This window comes from Orycteropus afer, unplaced genomic scaffold (assembly GCF_000298275.1).
Source record: "Orycteropus afer afer isolate SDZICR_OR568_19922 unplaced genomic scaffold, OryAfe1.0 scaffold00026, whole genome shotgun sequence".
Lineage (NCBI taxonomy): Eukaryota > Metazoa > Chordata > Mammalia > Tubulidentata > Orycteropodidae > Orycteropus > Orycteropus afer.
The window spans coordinates 7,395,801-7,418,776 of record NW_006921613.1 but is presented as its reverse complement, the minus strand read 5'-3'; the positions used below and the strand labels follow the sequence as shown (position 1 = coordinate 7,418,776).

Genomic DNA, 22,976 nt, shown 5'->3' with positions numbered 1-22,976 from the left:
TACTGATGAATACTCAGTTTCCTTCCACCTTTTGGCTATTGTGAATAATGATGCAATGAATATCAATGTATAAAGATTCTGAATTCCTGCTTTCAATTCTTTATGGTATGTATCTAGGAGTGGAATTGCTGGGTCACATGGGAATTCTATGTTTAACTTTTTGAGGAATCGAACTTTTCCAAAGTGGCTGCACCATTTTAAGTTCAATGTATGAAGGTTCCAGTTTTCCTACATTCTCAACAACGCTTGCTATTTTCTGTTTTGTTGTTAGATAATAGCCATCCTAGTGGGTATGACATGTATCTCACTGTGGTTTTGATTTGCATTTCCCTAATGACTACTGATGTGAAGCATCTTTTCATGTGCTTATTGGCACATCTTTGGAGAAAAGTCTATTCAAGTCCTTTGCCCAATTTTTAATCGGATTCTTTGTCTTTCTGTTGTTGAGTCATTCTTATCATTAAAATGTGCTTTTTTTCCCTAGTTGTAAAAGTAACAAAGACACAAAATCAATGCATAAATGAAAAAAATGGAGTGAAAGTCACTCATATTCAGGAGTGGGCCAGGGATGGAGAAAGGTCATGGAAGTAGTGAGGGTCCAAGATGTCAGATGCAGAGATGCTGGTCAAAAGTAAGAGCAAGTGCACTTTTTTTTTTTCCATCCATTTATTTTTTAATTTTTATTGTGATTTGGGTGAAAGTTTACAGAGCAAATTCACTTTCCACACAGCAGCTTATGTACACCTTGTCTCATAACACTGACTGCAATTTCCCACAATGCAACAGCTCCCCTCCCACTTCCTCTCCATAATTACTTCTTCCCTGTGTATCCCTCTCATGCACTCCTGCCCCCCGAACTGTGTCCCTGTGCATACACAGCCCTTTTATTCTCAGCAAGGGCACATTTTGAGATACCCCAAATGGCTGAGTCAACAAGCCTCACTGGTTCTCATACCTCTCCCAGCAGGTCCTTTAGCCTGAGAGGCCTCTAGAGCCCTGAGCCAGTCTATAGGCCTAAAATCTATAAGCTCATTACCCATCCTGTGTGCCTATACTTCCCCTCCAAGGCTCACAAGGGCCAGCCAAGCTGGATGAGTTTAGAGGAGAGGGGTGGTTATGGTGTGGAAGCACCAAAGAAAGGGGTGAGTGAGGGCAATGGATGAGCTGGAAGAGGGGAGGAAAGAAGACTGGGTTATACCCTAACACAGGCTGGGTTGCTTTAAAGTAACATTTCCAACTGAAAGTTTTACACAGTCATTAAGGAAAAATCCAGACGACAAGTACAAAGAAGAAATAAACTCATGTAGCATTAAAAAAAAATTTTCAAAATGAAAGTGTTTATGCATGTAAATGTGAGGGGGGTTTCACCCATTTTCCATATATAAAAAGTGGTATATGTATATACTGATATGAGGGCATATGTGTATGTATTTATGTGTATAGCAAAATTAGGATCATAGATTGTCAACCTGTCTTTATGCAACATTATAATATGAAAATTTCCCTATATCATTAAATAATCTTCAAATTAATTTTCTTTAACAGCTGAATAATGTTCCACTCCATAGAAATGTATTAAATCATTCAATACATATTTGAATGAATACTTAATGTGTTTATTAGTTAGATATTTAGGTTGTTTCTCTCTTTTTTCTTTTTTGGTATGTGGTAGTTTTAAATAGTGAAAATCTGTCACTTTGTGATTTGGGATAATTTAATCTCTCTGGATCTGTTTCTTCATCTGCAAACTGGGAATAATAAAACCTACTTTATCCATGTTGGACTACTGCTAAGAGATCATGTGAGTAGGATATTTCATTGTTCTTATGTCTTCACATTTGTTTGAATGACTTGGTGGCTGGCGAAGCTACCAGAAGATCAGGAAGGGTGAAAGGAAGATAATGGATCTGGGTTTGGATATGCTGAGTGGAGGTATCTCCTGGGCAGTCAGGTAGGGAGGCCCAGGGGTCTGTGGAGAGGCAGGATTCTTGTTCAGGAGAGAAGACTGGGCTAGATGCACAGCTTTGGGACTCTTTAGCTAGGTGCTGCAAGAATGGAGGGTCTTTTTCTAAACTAAAATATGTTGTTAGAAAGGAACAAGGTCAACAGCTGGCCTTGGGGGAAGATAAGTAGGAAAAGACAGACTTATTAATGAGGAAGAGAAGGAAGTTGCGGAAAAACCAGGATTATACACAGAGAAGTCGAAAGAGAAAAAGAGCCAAAAAATTCAGGTTTAATTCCCTTTAGATACTCCTCTGGGCTTTCTAAAGCTTGTCCTTGTATAGACTTTGCTCTGACAACCTTGCTTGATTGAGATGGAATCAGTGAATTTTGAAGTTAAATCCTAATGGTAGAAAGGTCTAATACAGATGAGAGAATCGTCCCTGTTTCCTTACCACCTCCCCACACACTCCAAAAGAATCAATCTAAACAAAGGTAAAACATAATTGGAGAACTCCAAAACCAAAAAAACCAAACTCACTGCTGTCGAGTCAGATCCAACTCATAGCAACCCCTGCTTGGGTTTCTGAGGTGGTATCACTACAGAAGCAAATTGCCCAACCTTCCTTCTGAGGCATGGCTGATGGGTTTGAACCACCAGGCTTCTGATGAGCAGTCAAATGCCTAAGGCACTATCCCACAACTGGAGAACTAGAGGCCAATAAATCTATTCCAGAAGTTGGTAGCTATTTAAGTTCAATGTAAATTAACCTTGGCAATTGTCACTGGGCATCTTAAAACCTACTAAATGCCTCTTGAGTATTTTTTTTTTAAAGTAATAATCTTCTGAGAGCTCCATGTAGGGCTCTCCTGACTGAGAAAGGGGAGTAGGTCGTGTACAGGGGAAGGAGGCTGCTAGGGAAAGCCCTGTGGTGGTCCAAGCTCTGGGTGGATGTACGGCGGGGGACCTCAGGAGAAGAAGAGGTGAGCAGAGGACGCAGCAAGAACACAGTGAAAATACTGGAAGGAAAAAGAGCAGGTGTCCTTTTGATACCTCAAAATCCAGAACAACTCTGGATGCACAGTAGGATTCAGCATGGCACAATGACCTTTTTTTATTACATAGGCTTTGGGGAGAGAATAAAGGAAGCGGAGTGGCAGTATTGCCAGATGTTTTTTGTATCCCCAGGTAAACATTTCAGAAAGCGCGGCTCTTGCTCTTTTAAAAAGCCCCCTTCCGTCCTCCAGAAAAGCCCATTTCTTTTCAGGATTACTTTCGGACTACACTCTTGCCTTTGGAAAAGCACATCTATTCTTAGGGCGCCATTTAATTCTTTTATACTATTTTCACATATTCTAAAATGAGCTTGCATTCCTTTGATCATAAAACAATGTCAAAAGGCAATAACTAAGAAGACAGTCCTGGAAACTCAAACACAAATGAAGTCTTCTAGCTCTGAATTTCAAGTTCTCTTCACTACACTACAGTCTCATCCGGAGTTTTCTCTCTTCCTTGAATCTTAGTGGTCACCAAGTCCTGTGGATTCCTGAAATGATTCTAAATGTTAGGGTGGGGCAGAAAAGGTTTAGGATCTGGCTTAATACCCTCCGAGAAAAGCACCTCTCTTCTCTGCTTTCAACCCCTTTTCTCGTTTCTCAGTGTTTACCACACTCACCAGCTACCAGTTCTGTGGACCCTGAGAATGCCCACTGCTGTAGGGTCCTCCAGCTCCTTCACTCTTTGGTAGTAGCTTTGTGCCGCCTCTCCCCGATCTTCCCTCTCATCCCCTTATTCTGCAGCCCATGCCAGCCAATCCTTGACAGATGTCAGTGGGCTAATGCACGTAATGTCTGCAGTTGAAAATGCCCTAACCCTAACAGATGGCGCCTCAAAGTCAGAGTTCTGGGCACCATAATAGCTGAGAGGTGTGAGGATGCAGCCAAGGAACCTGGTAGCATCCACCAACCTAACTACATAGTCTACCTGGTTCAGGAGTAGAGTCTGAAATTAGACTGGCTTCACATCCACTTACAAGCTATATGACCCTGGTTAAGTTATGTAACCTCTCTGTGCCTCAGGTGCCTGGTGGGCAGTCTACTTGCATAGAGATACTGCACCGGAAACCTAAGGAAGAGTCGCTATGAGTCGTAATCGACTCAACAGCAGAGTTGAGCCCAGAAGGCTGATATAATGGTTAAATTCCTTATAAAAAGTTAATCCAGTCCCTAATACATGTTGTTAATAGCTAGCTGCTGAGTTGACCCCCAGGACTCACGGAAACCTCATGCATGTCGCTATTGCTGTTATGTGCCATCGAGTCGGACCCAACTCATAGCGACCCCTCCTTGGGTTTCCGAGGCAGTATCACTATGGAAGTAGATTGCCCAACCTTTCTTCCGAGGAGTGGCTGGTGGGTTTGAACCGCCAGCCTTATGGTTAGCAGTCATGTGCCTTAGGCACTACGCTACCAGAGCTCCTGGACACTCCACCAAAACCTGTTTAATTAGCATTAGAGCAACAGAAAAGCTTCCCCTGACAGCAGGGTGGTGATTCTGCATAAAATGTAATGATCAGGAATCAAACCTAGGTCTTCTGGTGGGAGGCGGGAATTCTACCACCGAACCACCACTGCTGCCTCCAACACATAATAAGCACTTAATAAACTGTAGCCATCATCACTATCATTTTTAATAGTAAGTAACTTTATATATTTTTTTTCATGTCTGTCTGGGGCTGGAGGCTGGCTGGACGAAGACCATCCTTAACAGTTTCTAATCTTGTTTGATATTTGCCACAACTTCTTAGATTCCAGTTTCATCCTATGACCCCCAGTCCCAGTCTCCTCTCCCTGACTTTCTCAATCTCATCCTAAGGAGACCAAGGGACCAGGACTCAAATGTGGTTGGGAAGAGCTACTGCAGAGGTCTGTCCCGCAGACGGCCCCTTGGCCTCCCTCCTACACTCTGTGCAGAAATATTTGTTCACCTCCCCAGCATAACCCCCAAGCCCCAAATCAGGAATGTGGGATGTGTGTGCTCACCAGCAACAGCTTTTACAGAATTTCCTCCCTCACATGAAATTAGATGCCTTGACTACAAAAATATAAACCGGGAGTCTCCACAAAGCTACTTATCACTGAAATGCTTCCTTTCAGGGGCTAGAACAGTTTCGCAGAAAGCATATTTTACTTTTGAAAAAGAGAACCTAGAAGCCAGTGGCTGTTCTGTGGTTTTTTTTTCTTTTCTTTTCTTTTTTTTAACAGTTTAAAGCAATATTTAGATACAACCAAAATGTCTCCTTTTTTCTCCGAGAACTAAGTTACAAAATACTAGTTTCTATTAGGGTGTGTCTAGCACTTTCCAAGCCTCCAAGCCTTCCATTTTTATAGCCTGCACACCAGTAGATTTTCCATGAACAGGCTCAAATTTATTCCCAGGCAATGATGTTTGGAAACCCAATATGAACGTGAAGATTGTTCTAAAGCAGCCTCGGAATTTGGCCATTAAATCTGTCTAAGACCTAAGAACAGCACTTCTGATGTATAAAAAATTTTTATCCAGCATGCCTTAATATATGTGTGTGTGTGTGGAGGGGGTATTCACTCTCCTTCCGTGTCTCCTTGCATTGGTCTGTTACAGGAAATTTGTTTTTTAAATTCCTTTTCTTTATCCTTTTCCTTTCTGTACTTGTATAGAATACAGCCCAAACACCCACCTACACAGGCATTTTACATACAGTTGGAAGCCAAGTGGTTGGAAAACTAAACAAAATTATTTAATACTGTCTTTATAGAGATTTATATGTGAATTCAAATAGGAGTCAATGGTAATTTTGGAAGAGAATGAACCAGTTAGAGAAAACTGCTAATGGAAAGTGTGACTATAATTTAGTTTTGCTGACAAATGGAAAAGCAGGTGCCATATATTTTCTCAAGAGAAAAAGAATGTAGGAAATAGAGCTGCATATGTACACAGCCATACACATCCTCTCTCCAGCTCCAGAAACATACATGTTGGCTACAACTGCAACAATGACAGCCAATTTTAAGTTTTGAGTTAGACAACCTTCTCCTATCAGCTCTACAGGGGCTCCTGTCCAGCCAGGCCAGGCTCTTCATAGGCTCCTCTCCTTGCCACCTCCTCTACTTCCATCTGGCTGGATGATGCCCTCTTTCTTCTACCATTTAAATCTTTCACCCCTTCAAGGCTCCTCCATGAAGTCTTCACTCCAGAGTTCAAGACCACAGGATTGCACCATGATCCAAATCCTCCATTATTTATTGCTGATGCCACTCTGTCTGCCGACACAGTTTTGGGTGGGTGTTGACTCTTTCCAACATGGGTATAAAGTCTATTGAGGGCAGGATCACATCTAACTCCACTTTTACATACTATCATAGCACCCAGCACCAACCGAACACGAGATTATATGGATTGAATAGTTGGATGCAGAGATATGAAGACTAGACAAAATGGCTAATTCCATTTGGCAGTCTAAACCGTCTTATAGAGATCTAGATAAAGTGCATAGCTTAGCAACTATCCCCTGAACTCTACCAGTAGATAGGGCCCCTGTCCCTAATAAAAATATCCCTAAAAAACTTTTGGAGAAGCCCTGGTGGTACAGTGGTTGAAGCTCTCAGCTTCTTACCCAAAGGCTGGAATTCGAACTCACCAGCCACTCCATGGGAGAAAGATGTGGCAGTCCGCTTCCATAAAGATATACGGTCCTGGAACCCCTTTATCGAGGCAGTTCTACTCTGTCCTGTAGGTTTGATAAATCAGAACTGACTTGACATAGTGGGGTATAAAGAACTTTGGAGGTTACCTATGGGGCATGCCATGACATACTGATCAGATTCCTTTTCCGGAATGAAGGACTTACTCCACTCACTGTTGGAACTGTTACCCTCAGACAGCTCTCAGTTGAAGGGAATAGCTTCTCCCAAGGCCACATCTGCTTCCTCAAGACGGCCTACATCCAATGCCCAATTCCTATGCAGATATAGAAACTTGGCCTCCTTACCCCAAATAAGAATAGTTCTAAAGGGCCATCTCAGTTCCAGAGCTTTCTGTGGGCTTGGCTGGGGCTATTGTTGGATCTGCAGCACAGGTCGGCTTCTTTCTCTGCACAGTCCAGCTTCCTTCCCTTTCCTTCACCAGGTGTTAATCCCAAGAGTTGTTGTTGTTGTTGTTATGTGCCATCGAGTCAGCCCCGACTCATAGCGACCCCTCCTTGGGTTTCCGAGGCAGTATCACTACGGAAGTAGGATTGTCCAACCTTCCTTCCGAGGAGTGGCTGGTGGGTTTGAACCGCCAGCCTTCTGGTTAGCAGTCAAGTGCCTTAGGCACTATGCCACCAGAGCTCCCAAGAGCAGACTCCATTAAACCTTCTGCATGCTAATCTCCAGCTCAGCGTCTGCTTCCTAGAGAACCAAGCTATAACTCCACCCGTCTTCCATCCAACAGTCTACTGTATTTAGGACATATGGGTGGTGGTGAAGGGATGTGATACAGATGAAAAGGCCTTACTAACCCTTAGGGAGCTAACAGTTGAGTATAGGTGATGAGATGTGTAAAAGAATAACCATAAAATATACAGTAGAAAATGATCAGTGTCAAAGAGGAATATAGCAAAGAGAAGCAGGATGTAATCCCTGGGCAAGGGTGGTGGTGGTCAGAAGCTCCCTTCATACGATGGCTTAGGCTGTGGCCATTGGTATATGTGACCATCTCCCCAATAAGATTCAAGCCCTGGAGAATAGGATAGACTGAGTCCTTATCTCTCTATTTGTATTGCCTATACTTCTTAACACAGAGCCTCAGACAGTACAAGCAATCTCAAAATTATGCCCCAATTAAATTATTAAAAAAACCTATGGAAAGCTTTGGCAGTTCTACTTTATAGGACAGGTTTCTGGCTGCAGGATTGGCCTTTTCATGCAAAGTTCTCAGGAGGCACTCAAGAAGCTCATTCATTTATTATGCCCATAAAATCTTGACAACATGAAAATGCACAAGACAAAGTCCTTACTCTCAAAGCACCTACAACTCACTGTGTGGATGAGGCAGATACCCACAAAAAGTCCAATAAACAGGAATGAGAAGTGGAGATATGACTAACAGCCAAATAATGTGTGATCCCCCAGGTAGTCCCTGCTATCAGTCAGCCAGTCCATCAGTCTGTCAGTTGACAAAGTATCCTGAAGAGCCTCTACTTGTGAGGGTCCAAGGAACTTAACAATGAAAATCAACAAATCCCAAAACTTAACAATCCTCTCCCTCCCCCCAATTCAATGTGCTTGCTAGATTTCTGTTTAAAGGGGACAAGAGCCTTCAAAAACTTCCTGCGAAGTGCCTGAAGTAAAGGAAGCTTGGGGCATGGTGCTGGGGAGCTTTGTTAAGCTAGGGGAGCCACCACCTGCCTTTCTTGCCTCCAGGGCATTTTCTCTTGGCTGTTCTGCCCTCACCCCAAGGCAACATACTGCAGTACCCTTCTACTCTTTCTCTGCTTCTTCACTGCTTTTGTACAATCTGTTACCGACTTCTGTTGTTTGTTTCTCAGAAATGCCATTGGAAGTCTTCCTCTCCTGCCTGCCTTAGTGTTACAGCCCCTCTGGTAGTGTGACCACAACCCAGCAGCTGAGGCCTAGAGACCAGGCACTCCTTGCCTTGTTCTATCTCTCCCAGGCTTGGCTTCTGAAAACCAGCTTTCACTGTCAGGTCTCTGCTGAACAATCAACCATGGCTCTGCAGGCATCATCAGCACCAAGTTCTTAAGACCCTGTTACAATTCACCATCCTTACACTGGCCTATGCATATGAGGGGTCTCATATGCATGTGAAAGCTGGACAATGAATAAGGAAGAACAAAGAACAGTTGTAGTGTTGGTGAAGAATATGGAAAGTACCACAGACTAGCAGTTGTTGTTGTTGTTATGTGCCGTTGAGTCGGACCTGACTCATAGTGACCCCTCCTTGAGTTTCTCAGGCAGTATCACTATGGAAGTAGATTGCCCCATATTCCTTCTGAGGAGTGGCTGGTGGGTTTGAACTGCCAGCCTTCTGGTTAGTAGGCAGAAGAACAAACAAATCTGTCCTGGAAGACGTGCAGCCTGGCCAGACCTCGTCTCACCTACTTTGGTCATGTTGTCAGAAAGGACCATTCCCTGAAGAAGGGTATCATGTATAGTAAAGTGAAGGGTCAGTGTAAAAGGGGAAGACCCTCAAAGAGATGGATTGACACAGTGGCTGCAATGATGGGCTCAGGTATAGCAAGGATTATGAGACTGGTGCAGGACCAGGCAGTGTTTCGTTCTGTTGTAAGTAGGGTTACAACAACAATGACAACACTGGCCTAAGAAGCCCCGGTGGTGCAGTAGTTAAGCACTCAGCTGCTAACTGAAAGGTTGGCAGTTCAAACCCACCCACGGCTCCATGGAAAACAGACCTGGTGATCTGCTCCTATAAAGACTGTAGCCTAGAAAACCCTATGGGGCAGTTGTACGCTGTCACATGAGGTGGCTATGAGTTGAAATTGACTCGACAGACACCTAATAATAACTACTGACCTACGGGGCAATGGTGTCTCAGTGGTAGAATTCTTGCCTCTCATGTGGGAGGCCTGGGTTGACTCCTGGCCAATGCACTTCACATGCAGCCACTGCCTGTTTATCAGTGGAGGCTTGTGTGTTGCTGGGATGCTGAACAGGTTTCAGTGGAGCTTCCAGACGAAGAAGAACTAGGAAGAAAGGCCTGGAGATCTACATCTGAAAATCAGACAGCAAAAATCCTATGGATCACAATGGTCCATCTGCAACCGATTACAGGGATGATGCAGAATTAGGCAGCTTGTCATTCTGTTGCACGTGGGGTTGCCATGAGTCCATGGCTAACAACACCAAAAACCTCACTGACATCAAGTTGATTCTGACTCACAGGGACTCCCGTTGGGTTTCCAAGGCTTTAAATCTTTATGGAAGCAGACTGCCTCATCGTTCTTCCTTGGAACACATGGTGGATTTGAACCCCAACCTTTTGGTTAGCAGCCAAATGCCTTAACAACTATACTAACAACATCACTAACCTAATTCTAGTTCCCATTTCTCCCAGTATATACTAGATACTCTAGTCACTTCCCTGTTTATTTATACCTTTGCTCAAGCTGTGTCTGACTCTTGGAAAACCTTTATTTCTCTTGGCACATATTGAATCCTACTCATTCCTTGGCCCTTTGTTTGTATGGGCCAAGCTTAGGCCCTGGGAGAGGGAAGAGTGGGAAGAGCAGGAAGGGCAGAGATAGGGGCCCTCCACTTTCTTTGATCTTTATTTCTCTGGATGTTCTCCTACACACAGCGGCTTTGTCAAATGCTTCTCTGTGGCACCTACCCTGCTGCAAGGATGCCCACCAGCTCAACTGTCCTGGACCATCTAGTTGTGAGTAGAAGTAGTTCATCTTTCCTCTCACAGCTGGATAAACTGTCCTGGTCTTCCAAGCCAGAAAGGGAAAAAGTTGACATCACCAATGTTTATTCCCCTGTTCCTTCTTAGGAAAGACTCTCAATCACTTCTGAGTTAATATACCACACTCTAAGATTTCAGAGAGATGGTGGGTTTGCCAAAGGAGAGGCTGCCAAGATGGGTGTCTGGAATGAATCCAGTGTTCCATAAACCCTGCTTCCTTGCTAATCATAGAAGGAACCAAAAACTCCAGAAAGGCAGAAAAGAGCTGCAGGAACAGAAAGACACAGAAACATTATCCTGTGTTCCCTTGAACATCAGATAATACAAATGGAGAAAAATCTCAAACCCATCCCCATCTGACCCTTAGCTTCAAGGGTGTTGCTCCTTGAAAGCCCCTTCTTCCATTGGAAGTGGCATGAAAGAGGGAACCTCTCCCATCTCCAGATTCGAAAGTAGATTAGGATTTTCACAACTTTCCCTAGAGCTGGAGGAGGGGGTTGTGAAAGAAGCAGGTTTGAACGTGCCCATCTTCAAGTCTTGAGATGATGGATGTAAATGAGAAAAGGTAAAAAAGCAAACAAAAAAAACTTCACAAAACCAAAACTCAAACAGACATACACATACATGCATACACACAGAGAGAAAGAAAGGGAGAGAGTAAAAAGGAATAAATTTAGAACAAATCTCCTTAGGCAAACTTATTAATGTGATAACAAGGACAACAATCCAATTGTGTTACATGTGCCTACTGACTGACATTTTTGCAAAGTACTTGGTGGGAGCTCTGACGGTGTAGTGCCTGAGGCACTTGACTGCTAACCAGAAGGCTGGCAGTTCAAACTCACCAGCCAATCCTTGGAAGAAAGACTGGGCAATCTGTACAGATACCACCTTGGAAACCCAATGGCAGTGAAGTTCTTTATTTTTTTGGTTTGGTTTTGTTTTGGGTACATTATTAAATAGTGTTCTTACAATAATCCGGGAGCTCTGGTAGCATAGTGCCTAAGGCACTTGACTGCTAACCAGAAGGCTGGTGGTTCAAACCCACCAGCCACTCCTTGGAAGCAAAATGGGGCAATCTACTTCTGTAGTGATACTGCCTCGGAAACCCAAGGAGGGGTCGCTATGAGTCGGGTCCGACTTGATGGCACATAACAACAACAACAACACAATAATCCAATCAGGTGACAATAAAAATAACAGCTATAATTTACTAACTAATTACTATATACCAGAATTTTCATATGTTACCTTATTTAATCTTTCCAACCCCCTTCTCTGTTGTACTATCATCATCCCTATTTTGCAGAGGGGGAAACTGAGAATTGGAGAAGTTAAGTTATTTGCCCTTCAAGTGGAGACTGAAATCCAGGTCTAATTCCAGAGTCCAGTCTCTTAACTGTGACCTGGCTTTTTCACAAGTCTGGGGAGGGAAGGATGTTGAGAAGGAAGCAGCTCTTCCATCTCACCTCTTTCTGACACAGGTGCACGCAGATACACTCGGAAATACTCCAACAGATCCTGTCACCCTTTGCCTCAGTTACAAATCCATCACCAGCTTGGCTTGCACAGGTCTCCAGATGAATGACAAGTTTTCCCTAAGAACAAAGGTCAATCCTGATGGATAATACAGCTGTCATTTAACCTGTATCTGAAGCTGCAACAAGGGTTTTCACTTCATAGTCTGCAGCCAGAGACACATCCCAATTTGAGGTTTTGCTATAAAAGAGAATACTTTGAGTGAGACTGAATGCCATTTAGTAGAATGGCTTATGACATTCAAATAAATGTTCAACTTGTGAGATTCAAGCCCATGAAGAAAGAAGAAATGACTGCAGAAAACAGTAAAGCACAAACAAATGGTGACAGCTCACAAGAACTGGCTGCCGCATCCCTCATCTGATCCATCTAACACTTGCTGTTAGCTCTGTAGAGGCATCTCACACAACTGATAGGGACCTACACAGAGACACTACCCGCTGGAGCAAACCAAAAGCAAAGCAAACTCAACTGCTGTAGAGTTGGATCCTACTCACAGTGACCCCTCCTTGCATTTCCGAGGCGGTATCTCTACAGAAATGGATTGCCCAACTTTCCTTCCGAGGAGTGGCTGGTGGGTTTGAACTGCCAGCCTTCTCTTGATCAGTCAAATGCCTTAGGCACTACAGACCCCAGGGCTCTTAAGAACTTTTTTCCCTCTCCTTTCACCAAAGTATAAATGACAAGGGAGTTTCTCCTCTCTCTTCTCTCTTCCTCCCCTCATCTTTCTCTAAGCCTCCTTATCCTCCTCTCTGCTCTTTATCAACTTCAAAAGGGATAGGAGGTTGGGGGTAGTGGAAGCAGGGAGAAGATTGGTGTCAGGGATCCTGAGAGAGTAATAAAGGCCAGTGCCAATGTGCTTGGCCTCTTGAGCTCTGGAAACAGATGCGCCACCACTGGAATTTATAAGTGGTAAGAAGAGATCCACAAGCCACCTGTGACAGAAATCTCTGTGCTTTATAGTCACAGAAATAGAGAGGCATGCAAAGGGCTCTGTTTATGAATTATATCCACACACACCTACACAAAGTAGGTGGCCCTTGCATACCCACAGGAATCCTCACTCAAGCATCTTGGCAATGATACCTTTCCTTTCCACCCACATCTGTAGACCACAGCTGCCCAGTGAGAGGCAGTGGAAAGGGAGTCCTGGGACCTCAGCTACTCCCTGGATGTGAGATGTGGGCAAGCCACTTAACCTCTGAACCTCTGTAAAATGGAGAAAATACCCACCTCACTACATGCGGTCAGAATTTAAGGGGAATAATACATGTAAGGCCCTTGGCATAACTCTTGTTACTGTTGGGCCTGGCTCCTGAGCCTGTCTTTTCTACAACCCCACCTGGGCTGAAGGCACATCCTGAGCCTCTCCTTCAGGACTGTGTCTGACATTGGGAAATCTGAGGTTCCGTTGGGGTTTCCAGTCTGCACCAGGAGGATCCCAGCACGTAAGTCAAAGGTCTGCGGACCACACCAAGCCTTCAGGGCGCTAGGAGCTGCCGGCACGTGGGGCGGGCTAGTCGGTCCCAGGTGTGTGGGGCTGGGAGCAGGGTGTGCCGGTGGGGGCCCGCAGAAGCCAGGCAGTAAGTCGACCCCAGGCAGTGGGTGGCTTCCTCCTGTTGCTCTGTATCTGGGAGAGGCGGGGGAGGACATTCATTTTTTCCTGAGTAAGCATCCACCCATTGCTTCGATAACTATCGATTGTAAAACCTGGCAGCACCTCTTAAAGGCGAAGCTCGGCTCCCGCGTGCCTCCGTATCTGCGTTCTGGGGGGCCCCCTTACCCCAGGACCTCCGCCAGCTGTCGGGCAGTGATGGTCGAGGGCTTTTGCACGGACTCGCAGCTTCGGAAACCGCAGCCACGAGCTTTCATTTGACCTCTGCTTCGTCCATCTCCAGGGCCTTTCCTTCCCGGAGTCCCCCGTCACACCCTCCGACCCGATGACCTGCTCCTCAGGGTGGTTCCGGCGCCCCGGGTTCGAGGACTCCGCTTTCGCTCGTAAAGTTATTTCAAAAGATTAATGGGTTGCAACCCTCGCTGCAGCAAACTACAAGACCTGAATTTCCCGAACCCTTCCCCGCCCCCATCCAGCAGAGGCGACCCCAGCCCGCTGCAGAAGCCAGGCAGCACCGAGTGCCCCAGCAAATCCACCATCTCCCTATCCTGAGCTCTCCAGTGCCATGGGGGGACCGGAGCTCAACGCAAACTCACAGCGCGGAGCAACCCCAGCCCTGGCCTGGAAGGGATCGGCCTCCAGCTTGGCAGTTCGGAGAAATACTTGTGATTTCCTGCCCCGGCCTACCCTTCTGCCTCGCCCCAGCCCTCTCAGCAGTGCCGTCGCAGCCCCTCTGTACCTGCAGCGGTCACGGGATCCCCCTCGCTCTGTTCGCCAGAGTCCGAATCCATGCCGCCGGCTACTGGCCGGGCGTCCGCCGCCGCCCGGCGTCCCACCTCCGGCTCCGCGGTGCACTTGGTGTGGGAAAGGGGGCGGCGCGGGCTGGGTGGTGCGCGACCACCTCGATCCGGGGGCAGCTCAGCAAAGGCGAGGGCTTCCCGCCGCCCGCGCCCCGCACCCGGCGCCCGCGGGCCGGTGCCTGCGCGAGGCTAGCGCGGGGCTGAGGGTGGGGCGCGCCGGGAGAGAGCCGGGAGGAGGTGGGGAGGCGCTAGCCCGGAGAAGCCCGAGCGAGAGGCGCACCGCAGGTTCCAGACTGGGGTTAAATACCCCGGGGGCGGTGCCGCTCCTCCCTGCGCGCGCCCAGGACAGGCTGCCGCTGCGAGGGTGTGCGGGGCGGCCGGGTTGTGCCCCTTCTCTTGGGTGTGGACTAATTTGGAGGAGTCTTAGGTGAAAAAGCACCTCTATCAGCGTGGAAAAAGGAGAGGTTCCGAGTGAGAATTCTGGCACTGCTCGGGTTAGAGTCCGAGTCCGAGTCACCAGCTCCAATAGTTTGGTCAAGTGGCTCAACCTCTCTGTGTCTGTTTCCTCATCTGGAAAATTGAGGTGATACTTCGTTCGTCGTAGCAACGTAGTGGGAAGTACGTAAAATAATGCTTGTGAGGTACCAAGTTCAGAGAGTAAACAACACACAGCAAGCAGTGGCTACTCAGGCAGTTACTATTATTCGCGCGGCGTGGGCGGAGCAGGTTGGGGAAGTGGTGGTTGAGCTGGTTCTTAGGCCTGGGTGCGTCCGAGCCCTAGCCACTCCGTCTACACCCGCCCTGCCAGTCAAGGAACAGTGACACTTACACGCAGCCAACTTGCGGCGCAGGAATTGATTTTAAAAACCTTTTCTTTGTCTGGTGGGGATTAAACACAGAATGCTGAACTTCCTCACCAACTCCCTCCCCATTTTCCTAAATTTTTTTTCTTTATTTATTAATTAAGTGAGTAAACTAGGGAAAACTAGCGGGAAAAAGCACTGAGATGTTAGGGCCCAAGAGATCCTTTGTTGTTAGTTCTTGATTATCCACGCAGTTTTATTGTCTGCGGAGTTAACAGCTCCAACATTTACATAATCTCAGGCTGGCTCCTCTGCATACAAAGTGTGCTCAGAGAATGCAAACTAATTTTATTGACCTGGGCAAAACGAAATCGCGAAGAGAAAGCCTTTGAAAAAGCTCCATTTATTGAGTGTTTCCTGTGTGCACTCATTTACTTGAAAACGACCTAGTGAGCAATTTAGGTTGAGACGATGGAATTTGCCACTTGGAAGTCAAAAATGCTTGAAAGTTGGCAGTTTCACAGAGCTCAACATAGGCTATTTTCGGTATTTACAGGTGTGGAAACTGAACGTCAGAGAGTGTAGGTAACTTTTCTGTGGTCTCACATTCAATAAGTGGGGGAGTTGGGACTTACTGAAATCAGGACTGTCTGATATCCAAACCTACTCCTAACCCCTATGATAAAAGGTCACAAGTGAGTTCTGGCTTCTTGGCTACCTGGGAGCCACCTTTAGTGATGGTTGTGGGCTTTACAGAGTGCAAATGCAACTCCATGTGTGTTCTTAGAAAGTTTTCTGAATGACCAAACTCATACACTTTAGTGAGAAAGTTGGATGGATTTCCCAGGAATAGCCACGAGGCCCACTCTAGATATGTCATGACTTTGGACGAGGGCTTAAGCACCCTCAATTTCCTCGTATGTTGGCTTCCCTTTCATAGGGTGTTGTAGAGTAAATGAAATAATGGGTGTGGAAACTATTACCCAATGCCTGGCACAAAGTTTATGTTCAATAAATGTTAGCCATTATAGATAGAACATTAGTTCTTAGATCTAATGGATCCTATTTAGAAAAATTACATTTTAAATGAAAAGAAAAAAGGAATGGCAAAATTTTGGTAACAGTTGATACTCAAAAAGACAAATAACCATGGGATCATTTAAAAAGCTTGCCATAAGAGCTTTGTGGTCTTAAGGAAAAACAGCAATGATAGCTTCCCAGAACAAAGCACATTGGATTAAAAAGACATTCAGCTTCCTCTAAAAGTTAATATTCAACAACAGGAAACATCCCTGTTCCCTCAGACCTCTTTTCCTGGCACTTGATAGAAGATTTTTTTTTTTTTTTTAAATGGACAGGTGGTCTAGATTGAAGGATGAGGGAAACAGAAATAAACAGAGACATCTATGCATAGCAGCAATGAAAGAAAACAGGGAAGCCCAGTTATTAGAACTTGGTCAACAGTGAGCAACGTACCAGGAGAACACATTTATAATACCTGTATGCCTATCAGTCATTGGACCTCTACTGAGTACCTATTACATTTCAGCCCCAAGACAGAATGCTGAAGAGGAGGAGGCACTAGCCAAAGTGACCCTGAAAAGTCTATGAGGTGAGTCTTTAGCTAAACAACACTTATTAATTTATATGTTCCTATATTCAGTTATAGGAGCTCTGGTAGCATAATGCCTAAGGCACTTGATTGCTAATCAGAAGGCTGGTGGTTCAAATCCACCAGCCACTCCTTGGAAGGAAGGTTGGGCAATCTACTTCCATAATGATACACCTTGGAAACCCAAGGCGGGGTCACTTTGAGTCGGGTCCGACTCAATGGCACACAACAATATTCAGTTATAGGGAGCTCTAGTGGCGTAGTGCCTAAGGTATTTGATTGCTAACCAGAAGGCTGGTTCAAGCCCACCAGCCACTCCTCGGAAGGAAGATTGGGCAATCTAGTTCCACAGTGATCTAGTTCCTCAGAGCCCTAGAAGGGGTTGCTATGAGTCGGATCCGAGTTGACAGCAGTGAGTTTGGTGATACTCAGTTATGAGGAGGCCTGGTGGTGTAGTGGATAAGGCATTGGGCTGCTAATCAGAAGGTCAGCAGTTCAAATTCACCAGCCACACTGTGGAAAGAAGATGGGGCAATCTACTTCCATAAAGATTTACAGCCTCAGAAACCCAATGGTGGTCGCTATGAGTCAGAATTGACTTGATGGCAGTGAGTATATTCAGTTATGGAAGAGTCCTGGTGGTGTAATGGTCAAAGCACTTGGCTACTAATAAAAAGATTGATGGTTTGAAACCACCTAGTGTCTCCATGGCAGAAAAGAGCTGGTGATCTGCTCCCATAAAGATATCACAGCCTGGGAAACTCCATGGGGCAGTTCTACTCTGTCATATAGGGTCTCCATGACTTGGAGTTGATTCAGTGACACATAACAACAACAACATATTTGCTCATAATATATTTCTGCCAAAGGGAGGAAGACGTAGAAAATTGACAGTGACAATGAAATCTCAATGAAATAACAAAGAAAAATTGAATATGGAGTTAAACAATGGAGAAGAGAGATCCAAACTAAATAAAGTCCCCATTCCAATTTCCTATGATATACAATCTGTTGTCATGGGACAGCAAGACAAAGGGAAATGAGTGCTGGCACACTGTGTGTTTAATGAGGAACATGAATGGAACTTACCTTATCTATCTTTTCAGCATGGAAAACTCTGTGGAAGAGAAGGAAGTCCTTAAATTAACATCCCACTGCCATCACTTGCATGAAATCTGAGGTGGTGCATCTCCCTTCCATACAAACCAAGCTCATAGAGAAAAAAGGGCTTCTGTAATTCCTTTGTGTATTTTTAGAAGAATGGCATCACTTTACAAACTTCAATCTAGAGTCTGAGGGTTATAACCGCCTTCCTCAATGTTTCCACTACATCTTTTCAGGTTGGCTGCTCTTCAGAATACACGAGTTTCTAACTCTTATTGGTCATTCCTTAGCTTCAGCAAATGAAATTGTGGACTTTATAAGGGAATTGCCTATCTGTCTGGTGGGAAAAGCATGTATCTATTTGTAAGGTGTCAAGAAACAGATAATAAAATAGATCCATTTCTGCTAACACAGTAATACTCCTTTAATCCGAGCCAGTGCTATGACTCATCTGCCTGTCTCTTGTGGAATGGAAAGGGAGCTGTCTGCAGACCTTCAGCAGCCGGGAAGAGGGAGGGAGGGGAGCTCCTTCCGCACGGGAGGGCTGCTGCTCTGCTTCAAAAACCCACAAGCTCTGGAGCAGCTGTTTTCTCCTTGGTCCATAGGAATGAGAGGTTGGCCAGGACAGTCCCTGTTTTTGATAACTTGTCTCAAGGTGGACACTAGCTTCCATGAAGCTTCTAGTCAGTGCCAAGGTGGCCTCTATGTGGCTGTAGGTAAGCTCCAGAGTGGGGTCTGAGTTGGCTATATATCTGTCTGGCAGAACAGGGCTCTGGGAGATAGCCTTGAAAGAGGAACCTTTTCCTATTCTTTTTTTTTTTTTTTAAAAAAAAAACTTTATTATGCTTCTGGTGCAATTTTATAAAGCAGGCTCCTTTTACATTCAACAGTTCATAAACTTTTGTTCCCTGACACTGATTACAATTCCCACGTGTAGCAGCTCTCCTCCCACCTCCTCCCTGTGGTTACAGCTTCCCTCTGTCCTTCTTACCTGTGCATTCCTGGCTGCCTAGCTTTCTCCTGCACAAATGCTGCTCTTCTCATCTCCAGGGCTTGACTGTTCTAAGGAGTACATCTCTCTGCTGTAGTTGTTCAGCTTGTGGGCCTGTCTATTGTTTGACTGTGAGTTAAGTGACTGGACTTAGTCCAATCTAGGCCTGAAGGGAGACTTGAAGCCATAGTTGGTGGGGTTTCACCAGTCTTTGTCCGACCAGTAATCCTGGACAGTTTTATGTTTCTGAATTTTGCTCAACATTATTTTTTCCACTCTATTCCTTTCTTGCCAGCAAAAATAAGCTTTTATTCCCCCCCCCCTTTATTTCAGAAGCACTGCATGCATGTCCCTGTAAAAAAACTAGAAAATGTATATAAGCAAAAAAGATGAAAACATTTAAATCCATTAATAATTCCACCAGTTGCAGTCTTTGTTAACATGCCTTTTGAAAAATTTCAAAATGCCTGTGCAGCGTTCTGTTTTTGTAGCTTTCTTTTTCCCTTTAATAATATGCTATGAACATCATTCCATCTATTCCTCTACTGTGTGACATTTAATAGTTGTATAGTATAACATTAGGAGGTCTGGTGGCATTGCCTAAGGCATTTGACTGCTAACCAGAAGGCTGGTGGTTCAAACCCACCAGCCACTCCTTGGAAGGAAGGTTGGGCATCTACTTCCATAGTGACACTGCCTTGGAAACCCAAGGAGGGGTTGCTACGAGTTGGATCTGACTCCACAGCAATAGCTGCATTTTGTTTGCATAGTATTACATTGTATGGGTGTACCATAGTGTATTTTTTAAAATCCTCTTTTATTGGGCATTTAGATTGTTTCCAATTTTCTGCTATAATAGCATCAGTGAACGTGTTGAAATTTTTGCACACATCTTTAATCAATAGCTATGAACCTTCACCAGCCTCATTTGTTCTTGGGAGAGAAACAAGACAGAAAACTGCAGCTAACAGGATAATTGCTGTATAAATCTCAAGACTTTCAGGTTATCAAGAATTTTTGTGGGCACAATCTTTTCTAGGTAGAGGGTGAGTTATTTAAGTTCATTTGTTAAGCATTGCTTGAGCCAAGAGAGGTTTTGTTTATCTAAGCTGAAGAGGAGTAGGAAGTTTCCCTCCATACTTTCTTTGTGGGCAGTGTGTCCTCAGAGCAGCTCCATCTAAGTCCATACACCTTGTGGGAAACAGAGTGGATGAAGCTGGCCACTTGGGTATCAGGCCATACTAATCCTTAGCTTTGGCCCTCATGAGCTACCCAGAAGTTGACTTCCTGAGTAGCTGATGCAATGATAGTGTCTCTAAAGCACTGATTCAGAGGGTGAAGGAAATTGAGAAAGAGGGATGGGGAAGAGAAAGTGGGAGAGAGCGAGAGAGAAGAAAACGCACTAGGCCCAATCTAGACCACACCATGGTTCAGTTTCGTAAGACATTATTTGTAAACATCTTTAACAGCAGGACCATGATCATTATTTACCTCTACTGGGAGACTCCATGATTACATATGGCTTCTGGTCCCTTCCGTGACATTCAATTTGGGGACTGCATGATTTGATTGTGTTGTATAAGAGTAGCTCTTACAAGGACCCATGGAGCTCTGATGTAGGCACCCTTAAGTGAATGTTTTAGCTGTGCCCAATGCCTTTCCATCTCCCTGCCTCCTCACACAGCTCTGTGGCATGGCAAGGGTTGATATATTCCCACTGAGGAGAAGACAGAGTCAAGACCCACAAGGCTTAAGCAGCAACTAGAACCTTACAGTTTTCAGGGCAGTAGAGTACCCAAAGACTGGATATTGGCAATGTTGCTGCTGTGTCCACAAGGAAGAAAGACATGGATTCCAGAAATAAGAGACTGGTGAGATTTTTTTGCTCTCTGCAAAAGTCTCGAACAGACAGATTGATAAACATTTAGAGAAGAAAACAAGTGATCACCATCAGTCAACATAAATTCTTTAAGTCATGCCCTGCTAAAATAACATTGTTAACTTTCTAACCAGGATCAAAGATGTAAGATCAGTGTTCCTGATCTTACATCTTTGATCCTGGTTACATTTCATCCAATTTCAGCATAACAAGTGTTAAGTGAGCTCTCCTGCAAAGTGCTCCATGCGCAAAGTGAAGGGAATTGACTGCTGTAGACTATATGCTGGGATTCAAATTTTGGTAAAGTCTTACACAATCCCCTTGCTTTTAGGTGTCTCTGCAGCTAGTTGGATAACTCTACCCAGTAATTTGTGCCTGAGTTCACTTGGAAGGAGGCTTCCAGTTGAGTGACACAAAGCTCTATCCTTGGGCTAGTCTATTCTATTAAAAAAAGAAAAGAAAACGAAATCATGCTTTAGAGGAAGAATTAAAATGATTCAAATGATTGTGTTTCTCAAATGTGTAGATGACTCTGATAGGACAGGTCAGGGATGACTTGGCATCTTAAAGAAAATATATGTGGGTCATGGCTGTCCATGAGCTCAACATGAGTCAACAGTGGGAAATGGCTACATTGTTCTGAGATTGTCAAGGATGGTCCTCCAGTATTTGAGCTGGTCACTCCACATGTTGATACTATGGACATCTGATGCCATATTTTAAGGAGACTATCAGGGAGTTCCCAGAGGGGGACAACCAGGATCATGAAGGAGGAGAGGAAACCATTTGGTATAAGGAATTTTGAGTGTCAGGCTGGGGAAAGAAAAAAAAAAAAAAACCTCAAAACCAAGGCATGACAGAATGATGTCTTCAAATGTGTAAAGAGCTAGACTCTAGGCTGATGCTGGACTAGTGGGTAGAAGTTATAGGAAAAGAGAATTTGGATCTTGTGCCAATCCTTGTCTACTTATCCACAGACCCATTCCTTGTCCTTCCCTGCCCTGTGTGGAAGAGGGGCTGACCCCTGCAGGCTGCATTTGTCAGCTTCCTGTACCAGCAGGTTTCTAGCTGGATCCAGCCAATAGGAGGCATTGGCTGAAGATTAGAGTGGAGTGGGGGAGAGAGAAATATGCCTGGATACTCTCCCCAATCCTCTGTGGCTCTAGTTCCCACGAAGTGAGCCCAGATCCTGGGCTGTGGTAACTGTACCTCTCATTCTTTTCTTTGGTCCCTCCAGCCCAGGGTGGTGACTTCCTGCTCTTGCTAATATCTAGATCTCCCCATTATCCCCTGTTTGGCTGCTCTGCTTTTCCACCACCTGTGTAACCAGTTCCCTACATTACATTCCATCTTATGAAAATATATAAAATAACAAACAAAAACGCAACACATTGTGGTCAAGTTGGATCCGACTCATAACAATCCCTCCTTGGATTTCTGAGGCAGTATCACTGTGGAAGTAGATTGCCTAAACTTTTTTCCGAGGAGTGGCTGTTGAGTTTGAACCTCCAGCCTTCTGGTTAGCAGTCACATGCTGTGATAGTTGGAGCTGTGTGTCAACTTGGCTGGACCCCAGTTCTGTGTGGTTGTTCCCATGATGGGATCAGATGACTGTGTTCTGAGTGGCCAGTCTACCCAAGGGGAGTTTCCCTAGGGGTGTGGCCTGCTTCCAAGATATCCAGGGACATCCTGGGAAGAGCCACATTCCTGGAGGGATTGGAATCCTGGTGTGCGGACTACAAACTTCCATGAGGGAGCAGCCCATCGCTCGGCCTGGAGATCTTGGATTCACCTTTTGTTGGAGCCAACAACTAGCGCACTGCCTGCCAGCTTTGAATCTCTCGGCCCCCTGCGCTTACGGAAGCTAAGGCTGTCACCAGCCCATTTTCCTCCAGAGACTTGGACTTGTCGGCTTCTATACGCTTGTGAGCTATTTTCCTAAGATAAATTTCTCTATATATAAATATAAATATAAATAAATATATATATATATATATATATATATATATATATATATATATACTTTGCTGTTTTTTGTGTTTCTCTAGAGAATCCAGTCTAACACACATGCCTTAGGCATTATACCACCAGAGCTCCTAATACATAAAATGGTTTTTGTTTTCCTAGTTGAGACCTTTTGATACAGACACACAGAAAGAAGAGTTTTCTAGTGATTAGAACTGGATGACTATAGGAAGGGGTGCTGTGAGAGGCTGAAGTCAATGGCTT

At 44.8% G+C, this 22,976-nt stretch overlaps 1 protein-coding gene across 1 annotated transcript in view; it reads right to left on the bottom strand.

The window, feature by feature from the left end:
• The window catches only part of TNFAIP8L3 (TNF alpha induced protein 8 like 3), a 45,857-nt gene extending 30,567 nt beyond the window's left edge, over window positions 1–15,290 (bottom strand). The window contains exons 1-3 of the mRNA XM_007935305.2: window positions 15,276–15,290; window positions 14,666–14,765; window positions 14,298–14,537 (exon numbers count right to left, since the gene is read on the bottom strand). Of these exons, the coding sequence (XP_007933496.1) occupies window positions 14,298–14,537; window positions 14,666–14,765; window positions 15,276–15,290 (355 nt within the window). The remainder of the gene's footprint in view (window positions 1–14,297; window positions 14,538–14,665; window positions 14,766–15,275) is intronic.
• Window positions 15,291–22,976: the final 7,686 nt, after the last annotated feature.